At 41.3% G+C, this 11,625-nt stretch overlaps 1 protein-coding gene across 2 annotated transcripts; it reads left to right on the plus strand.

Moving 5' to 3' along the window:
• The first annotated feature begins 1,020 nt into the window (after nt 1-1,020).
• Nucleotides 1,021-3,347, plus strand: LOC117753449 (60S ribosomal protein L19-like). Of its 2 annotated transcripts, none has more exons than XM_034571532.1 (6): nt 1,021-1,066; nt 2,184-2,290; nt 2,389-2,511; nt 2,657-2,777; nt 2,895-3,005; nt 3,145-3,347. In XM_034571532.1, exons 1-6 carry the CDS (start codon nt 1,062-1,064, stop codon nt 3,269-3,271), a joined length of 594 nt encoding a protein of 197 aa, XP_034427423.1. In that variant the 5' UTR covers nt 1,021-1,061; the 3' UTR covers nt 3,272-3,347. The 2 variants fall into 2 exon arrangements, with proteins under 2 accessions (XP_034427423.1, XP_034427424.1); XM_034571533.1 differs by lacking the exon at nt 1,021-1,066 and adding an exon at nt 1,165-1,518 and having other exon boundaries at nt 3,145-3,339.
• Nucleotides 3,348-11,625: the final 8,278 nt, after the last annotated feature.

Here is an 11,625-nt window from a genome sequence, read left to right on the forward strand (position 1 = left end):
TCCAGGTGTCATAGAAACTCAAAAGGTGTTTAGTCTGTCCAGTTTGGACGACTGGGAAAAACATGGCGGCCTCCGTAGAGAGGACCCGCTCCTGATATATATAAAGGGCCCATTTTAGGGTAAAGAAAAGAACAATTAGTAGGATTAATATGAAACACACTGGTGAAAACATCACCAGGATTATTTTATATTCAGTTGCTGCCAATAGATCCTGTTCACCTAAATCTTACACACTGAACCTTTAAATGCAACCACAAAATCTCAAATCTCGAATGAAAAGGAGCAGAAAGAAGAATGATCTTATATAATCTGCCCCTCTTTCACAAGACATTCATTAACAAAACATGTAATTAAATCAAATTAACAATTAAAATAGCTGCAGGCCAACACAGCAGCTCACATCCCTCTGTTAGTTCCTGAGTTACAATTCATTTTATATAATTCAAAGAAGCTTACGAATTTCTCTTTTCTCTCTCCCTCTCTTTTCAAATCTTTTCTGAATGAGCTTTATGGGCTTTATACATAATTTGCAGTATACTGTAATCTACTAGCTCCTGAAATTTCTACAACTTTAACTGAACAAATTACCAATAAAACAATAGCAATACCCATCAATATAATATGTGTGTGTGTGTGTGTTTCAAGATGTAGCACCTCAAAAATGTAAAATCACTTTTATTTAGAAATAGACTCAAAGACAAAGAGCACAGTTTGTTTTAACTACAGTCAATTAAACGTGAAAAGACGTTAACATGGAGGTAGCGCCCCCTCTAGTGGACAGACATTTGAAATACATCCTATTGGACCGTACCACTGTGCTGTGATGAGGGGGAACGGGTCAATCTAATCACTTCAAATTCTTTTAAAAGCAGAGTAAGCTATGGATGTAAAAATAAATACTAACATTTTAAACGAAACTTCAGTATTTACAATCACAAATCAACTCTGCCTATAGTCATAATTTTCTGATACTGCTAATTGATTGACCCACGTGATCGTCGCTATAATGGCAGGTGCCCAGACTTCCGGTTTCCTCTGTTACTCAGTAGCTAGCGGCAGCCATGAGGTAAGAAACACGTATCACCATTAAATCTATTTATACTCTCAGCAAACACTTAATACGAGATAAGTATTGTTCTTTTAAAAACATGGCGGCCTATAGTTGTGCTCGGTGTGGAGTGAATTCTTCTGTTTTTATCTGAATACTCCTCGGGGCCTGTGTTGGTGAGCTAGCTTACTTAGCCACGTTAGCCGGGCTAACATGTCACAACATGCTACTGAAGCACAACAGCTCCTCGGTGGCTAACCAGTCAGGAACTGGATCTTGTTTTTTTTAGCTAACACGGTTAAATGTCAGTAACACCACTGTTAGCTGTTAGCTTCATCTACTGTACGGTTCTGTCTCTCTGTTGAAATTCAGTTGATATATTATAACGCATCCAATCAATCACATGTCTGCTACCTCCTTTTTAACCTGATCTACCTCGACTGGCTGCGGCTGCTGACGACCTGTACCACGTAAGTTAGGATTAATAAAGATTTCAAAGAGTTGGATTTAGTAATTCAGCATAACCTGTAAAAGACAGGGACATTCATTTATAAATATGAAGTCCATGACAAATCAATCTACCAGTACTAGGACCTATTTAGACAACCAGTGGACGTTGCACCTGTCCTGTAAATAAGTTAATATCTAAATTAAAGTAGCAGGTTTCCTTGAATTATAAATGTTTTAGTGGTTTTGTAAGTTTATTTATTTAGAACGTGATTCTCTTAATTTGCCAACCAGATTTAGAAATGCAGAATTAAGCTCACTTGCCAATAACCTTGTCTGTCAGTGCTTAAGTGAATAAAGAATTGACAACTTAGTGAAAGTATTAAGTACAAATTTTAAACCTGGATTGGCACCTAAATTATTCAATTGATTTGGATTCATAATTTCAGGCAACGAAAGATTGTAGATATCAGTGTTTAGGTGTGTTAACTTTAAACAAACTTTTAAGTGCTTCACAATTTACTGATGAGCCAAGAATAAGACCCAACATAAAAATGGAGACAATGAAATAGCATAAAGATTTTTAAATCTATAATACAAAAATTTGAAAAGAAAACACCAAAAGGGGATAAAACACTATGCATTTCACATCATGTAAAAATGAATATTTTCTCATTGTTTTAACCAGCATGCTCAGGCTCCAGAAGCGCTTGGCGTCCAGCGTCTTGCGTTGTGGCAAGAAGAAGGTTTGGCTCGACCCCAACGAGACCAATGAGATTGCGAACGCAAACTCTCGTGAGTTGTTGACTTTGCCTTCGATAGTTCTCACTGTGTTAAACTGTTTAACTCAGCCCCGGAGCTCGTCCTTTGTCCATATTTCATTTGTTCTGCAGGCCAGCAGATCAGAAAACTGGTGAAGGATGGCTTGATCATCAGGAAACCTGTGACGGTCCATTCCCGCGCTCGCTGCCGCAAGAACACGCTGGCACGCCGCAAGGGACGTCACACTGGTTATGGTGCGTAACTGATTCGCAAGTAATGTTCCTGTCCATTTTCCACCTTTCCCATACTGTAATTGCAGTATTAGAAAAATGTATAAAATTGATATGACCATGAGTTAACGTTGCCATATCTATTTAAACAATAATTTTTTTTTACCAGGTAAGAGAAAGGGTACAGCCAATGCTCGTATGCCAGAAAAGCTGTCATGGATGCGGCGCATGAGAATCCTGCGTCGTCTTCTTCGTCGCTACAGGGAGTCCAAGAAGATTGACAGGCACATGTAAGTATGAACTCCAGCGCTCATTGCTAATGAACAAGAGACAGTATTTCTAATTCCATTTTCAGGAAGGGCTCTTTCTTCTTTGTGTCACTCTGAAGTATTTACTGTTTCCACCAGGTACCACAGTCTCTACCTGAGGGCCAAGGGTAATGTCTTCAAAAACAAGCGCATCCTGATGGAGCACATCCACAAGCTGAAGGCCGATAAGGCTCGCAAGAAGCTTCTCTCGTAAGTCGCTCTTTCATTTAGATTTTTGTTATTATTTCATGCCATACTCTTGCATTTGTCTGGAGCTGGATGGAATTCATTTTATTTTGCATCAATGAGCTAATGTTCTCTCCATTTCCACCTTCCTTCACTGATGCAGTGACCAGGCTGAGGCTCGCCGCTCAAAGACAAAGGAGGCCCGCAAGCGCCGAGAGGAGCGTATCCTGGCCAAGAAAGAAGAGATGCGCAAGAACTTCACAGATGAGGACGACGCGGCAAAGAAGTGAATCTAAATGGATTTTTCTTTTTGTCTCAGATTCACTGTTTTGTTGGGTAATAAATTTGGACAAATGTATCATTGTTGTGTCTGTTTGTTGTATTTATATTTAGTGACTTAATTGTTGTAGTGTAATGCTGTCATTTCAATTTCAATTTGAGATTTATTTTTTCCCAAAAGATAATTTTAGAACTGATTAACTGATTAAACACATTACTCTACAAAGTGTGGTTTGATCCACTCGGGTTTAAATTGCATAGAAGGCTGATTCAAAGTTGTCACATAAATCTTGTTGAGTAAAAAGTATGTTTAACTTTTAATCGATTTGTTTAAAAGTATAAGGTTTGGGGATTAATTTAACTCTTATTTTTCTCAAAGGCTCAAAAGATAATGATTATTAGAGAAATTGTTCATAGGTCTTTAAGAACGTTTCTTCTAGACTTGTGTTCTCATGTTGTCAGCAGCCCAACAGGTGGCAGCAGACTACAATATTCACCTCAGCTTTAACTCTTGTAGGCACAATCTCAGATGTCCACATTAATTTCAATCATGCAGCTTTCTGAACTCTAAATGATATTTACTAATCAATAATCAGTTGTACTCAACCCAGGGACTTGATCAGTTTAACAGAATTCAATCACACATTTCTGCAGCCACACCACTAGACTGCTGTCAGAAACAAAGACAGGTGGTTTTACCAGAACAGTTGCATAATACAAATGATTATCTGTGATTTGCATTAAAACCATAGATTTATTGCATACAATCATTTTCCTGATGTATCAAAGTCTAATATCCATTCTCCAGCTTCAGGAATCCTTAGTAGCTCTATATTATGCTTCTGAGTTTTGTTTTGACATGCGTCTTTTATAAAGCACGTCCGTCTATATAATGGCTACTGATTTGCACATTAAAGCAGAGCTGCCGACGCTCCAGCCTCTCTCACGTCTCGCTCAGGCCTTGAAGGCTTCGCTCTCTCTGTCATGCTCCCTGGAGAAGGTGTGACTGAAGTGTTTGCACATGCATCCCTTCACTAACTGGTGCAGTCAGGCTGCTGTGTAGAATAGATCTGTGTGTGTAGATATGTCAGGGATTCTCAGGCAGGTCCATGCAAAGTAGATTATATCAGTAATTCAGATCACATTTGAATGGTGCTGGTGTTTCCGTGACTTGAATTGCTTGATATCTAATGGACAGTAGGTAGATAAACTAATTCCATATTACTATATTGAATTTTTAGACTTATAGACTAAGAACTCAAGGGATGAACACTCTTAGTTTTCTCCCACAAAATGGCTGAGTGAGTTCACATGGTCGACGTCACTGGTAGACGTCTACATGTCTGTACACTGGGTTGTAGTAGTTGCTGCTTGTGGATCACTCACAGTCATGAATAAACAATAGGTCACCCAGGCTTCACACACGGAAATCTGGGTTTCAAAGGCCTTGAGGAGAAGGCTTACACAGCAGAATGCATCTGCTTACCTGGACATCCTGATGTAAGGACTTCACATAGCTTCACATATTGCACTTTTGCTAAAAACCCAGTTACACCGAACGTAAAAGCGAACTACAATGGATCCGCTGTGGCTAAATAAAGACAAAACCAGTCGTATAAATCGACGTGAGATCTGACAGGGATTACTGAAGGAGAAAACAGGCTTTGTGCAGTGAGGCCATTTCGCGGCTCTGTTAATGTATTTCTTCATTACCAGGAGGCACTGCTATTTCCTGAAGCGTCAGCCTTAATGGGATTAGATAAGCGGAGGAATATGAGCTGAAATGAAGCAGCACTCTTTATTACAATTGGCCTTCAACCCAGGCAAAACAAATGGAGCGCGCCTCAGAGTTCAGGGGATCTTTAATGCAATCTCAGATGAAAGTAATTAAAGGGAGATTTTTCAAAACATAAAAACAGTTATCTAACATTTAAGATAATTACCCCCCACATACCAGTTAGATGACCTCCTTTTTCTGGGCTGCCTAGATTGGGGATATAATAAGCTGTTGTTCATCCACTACATTCTTAACCTCACAACACAGTCAACTGCTCAGAGAGTGACATTTTTAAGCTCATCCTCTCCTTTCTTATCTTTCCCTCGTGAAAATAATCATTATTGTTTTATTCTCTCCCACCACCATTACCTATGTGCTTTGGTTTATAGATGGAGAGATAAACCATCAGAGAGCATGAGGAGGAATCAGGAGGTATCATTCTCTTTCGAGGACAGATTGATAGAGGGATCGATATTGGGATGGATACTGATCAGCGATACAGATCTCATGCTCAGATAGACACCTCAGCTCTGTCTCATCAAAACCAGCTCCTGTGCTTTTACACTTTTACACTGCTTCACACCTGCATGCACCCAGATGCATACTGAGTGCTAAAATCAAAGGAATCACAATAGAGCTCGAGGTTCTTTGTTGTGTTGGACTTACTGTACGAGAACATCATGCTCAGTGTGGTGTAGGATGACATGTCGACACTGGATACTCAGGTGCACAGTTAGAGGTCAGGGCGCAGCACATGGTCCTGACTAAACTCTCGTCTGATATGAGACCTGATATCACAGGAGCAATAAATGGGCTCATATGATGTGTTGGAACATTTTTTATAGATTTATTATCAAGCTAAAAGCTAAAAAGTTTATTTAAAGCAAACCGTGACAGAGATTCTTGCCCAGTTTTCTGGTTTCTGGTATTTTGGCAAATCTTGATCCAAGCATTGCACCAAATGTTCATGAATCAAGCACATGTGACTGAATACATTTAAATACATATTTTTACTCTACACCCTCTCTCTCCGCTTTGTGGTTTTATTTAACATTTGGATTTTCACAGGTGTATTACAAAGTTGGAACAAAATAAAACCAAGTAAGCCACACAGCCTGATTCAGAGAGGGCCCCTCTGGACAACATCGGTAAGACACACTACACATGTTCAATCCTGAGAAAAGAGTTTTAGATCACTGCAGAACATGTGGAGTCGTGGTGGTAAAAGAAATATGAATAATTCTCAACACTACAGATGTGACTTAGAGAGAGCTCTGCTGTGTTTGTTGGTAAATATGGCAAGATATTTAAGATGAAGACTCTTTTCAGCATAAAATGGCCACACACTGTGTTGTTTGGGTAATTTGTTCCCCCTCCCTGTGCAGCGCAGACAGTTTCTTCACGGTGTCCCACATCGCAAATAAGGGAAGAGAACATTTTCCCCCAGTATTTCACAACGTCTTCATCTTTGTGCTCAGTCTCCTTAACGTCCCTTTTCCTTCTGCGTCTGTCCTCTTTCCCAAAAGCTTGCACTTTTCTTTGTAAAAACACACCAGGCAAGGCAAGACTTATTACCAACTTCTCCCATCTTGCTGATTCCTCACTCTGCTGGATGTACTTCTTTCTTCTTCTTCCCGTTTGTCAAGAAACAGTTGTTGACTGGGCGGCGAGAGAGAGACGTCGCTGCAGCTGATAGCAAGCAAAGCATCTTTAGCGAGACACAGCGGCCCCAATTATCCCCTAATCCCTGAGCCTTGAAGGCAGAGACCCCAAAGTCTGTGACACACTTTGAATTCAATAGATTCGTTTTGCCTATGCTCTTCATAAGAGGACAGGCCAGAGGACCCTTTGTGGGAATAAGACTAAATGACGACTTGAGTGAATTGGGCTTATTGCAAGGAAAACAATAGAGTGATGAAATGTGAAGAGTATATATATATATATATATATAAAAAGAAAAAGAGCTGAGGCAGAGTAGTTGAAACATTTATATCTTCAGATCCACAAATGCACCGTGATATGAGCCGAAAGCTAAAGAGAGAGCGCAAAGAAAACCTGTCCAGTGGATTTCAAATCCTTTTCTTAGCAACTTAATGGATTTGGAAGTGTGCTTTCAAGACTTGAGAGCATGTTGGATTTGGAAAGCGTCTCAGGTCAGGAGCTGCTTAGGTCGGGGAAGTAAAGCAAAAATGGAAACCTGTGGCAAACACACTTTCCAGTCGTGTATGCTTGAGAGGAAACGCGCAGCTGTCCGGTTAAAGCTGCGGAAAGGATCAGAGACTTAAAAATCTTGTGTTTTTATCCTCGTTCGTCATACAAAAAAAAAATACCACAGCTGAAAAACCTGCGGTCTCCACTAAAACAGAGTTCAGAGCAAGGTGAATGCAATTACTGCTTCCACACAACTGAGCTCGGGCAAGAAAGCAAAGTGACATTTATGCAAGCTGGTGAAAAATCTGCACAGCTACCTTGAATCATAGCTATTCATGTTTAATGCTCACTAGAAGTTAAAGGTCCAACATATTAGGGGTTTATTTTGTACATAAATTAGTTTGTAATCTGCCTTGAATTGACCTGAAGGGAATTCACATTATTTAACCATTTATTGAAACAATCAAATTATAGGCTAATTTGTTAGTTATTTAGTCGAAATCAATAGTTTACGCCGGTCTTTGAACGAGGTGGGTACAGTAAAACTTTTAAACAGACATATCATGGTTATATTGGCTATGTTGGTGGAGTAAGGAAACCAGTGCACCTGACAAAAGCTGTTTTCTCAATCTACCAGGCTAAGTCTGGACCAGAGATCCTCCAGAGGCATTAACCAGAATCAGCGCTAAAGCAAAAAACATTTTCAAACCATGTCATTAAAAATCAGTAAAGCAAGTAGAGGACACACTCCTCTCCAGCAAAGAGCCACATCCCCAATGACCTTGTCCGTTAGCTGTGCACCTCGACCTCTTGATTTTCCTTTGTTGTCAAGAGACAGCATCAACGTGATGTGAAGTAATGGCTGAAGAGGAAGGAGGAGGAGAAAAACATCATCATCTTGCTGATGAAAGCACGTCTTGAAACGCGGTGGATTTTAATCCGATTGAACAGTGGCGTTGTGGTGACGCGTGGAGGGAAAGCAGGTGTGGAGGTGGAGTGAATCTGTGCGACTGGAACTTTGCGTTGTGTTTTCACAAGGCGTCGAGGGCTTGATTCAAAGAAACACGTGTGATTACCAATGCAGCACCCGTCTGGCACCCAGCACAACTTCCTGCGTCCCCTCAGTTTATTAGGATGAGGTGCAGCGATGGCTCGACAACATTACAACCAATATAGAAACAAATCAAATCAAATTTCATTATCCATGGGACTGAAAGTGGCCCGACTGGAAAGGGTCACTTCAAGGTTGTGGGCCATTTGATTGGACGCCGTAATTAGTGGATTCATTTAGGTTTTTGCACTGAAGTGAGTGGCACTCGTGGGGGTGATTGCTCCGAATGAATCAAACCAAAATAAGGGTCACGGTGGAAAACCGCTTCAAACATGTCACTGTAGGATGTTAAATAAGCCACTTCACCAATCGTATGATTTTTAAAGGGTCATCTTGTAAATTAGTGTGTTATCCCTTGCAACCAAAAATTGATTTTTTGGGCTGGATCCAGTCTTTAAAAGCTTGAGTCCTTAATATAATCAGATTTTTCTAATGATTATAGTAATGCTGACTGTAGTGTGGGATGCAGCCAATGCTGTTGGCTAAAGAGCTTATTTGGCAGCAAGAGACACACACATTTCCAGTGTCATATCATATTACACCTTAAAATTAAAGTACTTAATAAATTATGGTTGTCTGATAGGACTAACCAAATAAAAGTTCTTTAGATTGATTCATCAGATATGCCATTTTTAAAAGTGTAAATATGACTGAAAACTGAGTGGAATGAAGACATTCCTTTCACTATGTGACTCCGTTTCTCATAAATGTGTGTGTTATGTGTTATTTTGCACATATTTTTATGGTTTGAAGCTAATCCATCCTCATAAAAAACTCTCTTGATCTCTTCTTATTGTGCGTAAAGAATAAACCACCCAGGGCCTCCCCTTAAAATACTTGCTCCATAGAAGCAAAGAAGCATATGTGATCCCTTGAATCTGCCATTCCCAGTGTAGCACGCTTCAAAGACAGCTTTCATGTGTCCACCCCGGGGCCCGCTGTACTTTCTGTGTCCTGTTCAACCTCTAAGAACACCACAGTCAGACTCGCAGCCCTGAAACCCAGTAAACCCCATTTTACCTCTGGACTGTGCCGTGTAGTGCTCACTCCTGTCACCGAGAGTGTGTTTGTGCAAGTAGCATCCTGAGGAAGCGGAGATAGCGTCAGCGGCAGGAGATGAGACCATGCATTAAACATGCCGTCCCCCTGTACCTTCTTCATTTTTAATGGTCCAGTGCGCCAGGGGTCTGGAAGAGTGTAAACACAGAAGGGACCTGAGGATGGTGACAACAGAAGATGAGGAGGAGGAGGGAAAGACAAGTCACATCTGACAGGTTGTTTTTTAAAAACCCCAAAGTCAGCGGCGGCCATCAAAAGGCTGCCTCTTGGTTGTCGTGAGCGGCTTGAATCATTTAAAAAACTCACTTAACTCTTTCAACACATGTCATTGAAATACAGGAACATTGCCAGTTTCAGAGTTTTAATGTGTGTGGACTATAGCTGTGCCCCAATTCAGGAGCTGCCTCCTTCATAGGCTGCATTTGAAGACCAGTTGAGTCACATTGCTCGACTATAGGCCGTCCCATTTTGACAAATGCATCCTTTCATCCCCAAGCAACTGAGGCTCCAACCAGTGGATCCCTCTCTGGGCTGAACCTATCCCAGGATTCATTGCGCTTGGTGAAAAAACGTCGGACCGAAACGTCCGATGACTACACTTTTAAATCTAAGTATCATGCTAACGGTGCACGAACCAAGGGCCGTCAAAGCTTCCTCGTTGTTTCAAGTGGCAGCTCTGTTACTAGGCGACAGTAGTAAGGGCGGGACAAGCTGGTGACGTAAATTACGGATATCCTCTGAGGACCTGACCCCCTCAACCTTTGTGTCCTCAGGAGGTGGTGGCCCCTGAATTTGGACACAGCTTATGTTGATGGGCTTGTATACCCACCAATAGAAAACTATCAGCCTCTCTGTAGTTCCTTTTTCGCTCGAAGGAGCATTTTAGCATCTTTCAGCTTATTGTTTTGTTTTTTGTCGACCTGCAACTTTACAGTTTTGTTCCAGTTCACTGCTCTCATCAGTTTTCAGGCAGCTAGTCAACATAGCTGCGTTTAGTGGCTAAAGAACCAGGACCCTCAGGACCGATGGAAACCAGACTTAAGCTGGAATGACCCTCCCCTTTAGCATTTTATTATTCCAATCTGGCTCTACATTTTCCCAGAGGGAGGTTTATTAACCTCGCTCCCTAATCTCTGTTTTGCTGAGCATTCTGAATCCCTGCCGGGGGGGGGACTATAGGCCAGATATCAGAATATTGACGTAATAAATCATGAGTCGATTTATTGAACTGCATCAATAAGTGATGTAATATCTAGAAGACTATCACATTACAAGGATGGTATAGGTTTGCGTGTAATATTCTCTCATGGGCACTGGACATTAAGAGGCAGAGATGTGTTAAGGTCTGTGAGGTTTTTTATTTTTTGTCTGCCAAGCACCAAAACCTTTATTTTCCTCTTCTCCTCCCCACCTTTATAATCACTGTTATTTTAGAGCAGGGCGTTCTCCTCCAGAATTTCAACTGTTGCTACAGTACATGTTACTGCTTTAATGCCCCTCTGCAGTCATCACCTCCTGCTGTGGGTCCAGCAGCGGTGCTCAGTTCCAAACATGTGTGAACAGCACTGGACGAATGGTTGTGTAACGTGTGACACATTTAATGAGCCATTTTATAACACTTTCATGGTGCGGGCACGATCCACACTCGAGCCGTCTCTTAGATACTGTTGGTTAGGAGTGGCTGCCCCAAACTAAGCCCTTCCCCGTCTTGACATGATGTTGATGGATGTAGCATGACAGAAGGGTGAAAATGATTCGGTACCGGTCACGTGCAAGGTGCTTATCGCTGCTGTTGGAGCCACAGAATGATAATTTTTCGAGGATTTCGAAGAGAGAAAGCGATCGCTGGTGCAGTAAGTGCAGAGAAACGCCAGCCGCTCCATCTTGAGCACCAAAGTCAGCAATTTTATAAACCTAGTAGCTTGATGTACTGCCAGTTGCACACATTTCTGTCTCTCTTCCCCTCTGCAGAGACGAAAATCACATTTGATTCAGTTTGATAACAGAACTGGGTCATGATTTGAGAAATGTTCCTCACACCACAGCAGGGACACACACACACACACACACACACACACGCACAAAGAGAGACACACACACACACACACACAACACTCGCTTTGCCAGCTTAGTCTATGGCCTGCCAGCAGCTCCTCCGTTGCCAATTGATTTTATTGGGAGTTAATCATATTATTTATGGTCATTAAGAGAGAGCAGTCTTCTCCGGCTCTGCACTGTCAACTCAAAAGTGAACAAGGATCTGTGAC

This window comes from Hippoglossus hippoglossus, chromosome 19 (assembly GCF_009819705.1).
Source record: "Hippoglossus hippoglossus isolate fHipHip1 chromosome 19, fHipHip1.pri, whole genome shotgun sequence".
Taxonomy (NCBI): Eukaryota; Metazoa; Chordata; class Actinopteri; order Pleuronectiformes; family Pleuronectidae; genus Hippoglossus; species Hippoglossus hippoglossus.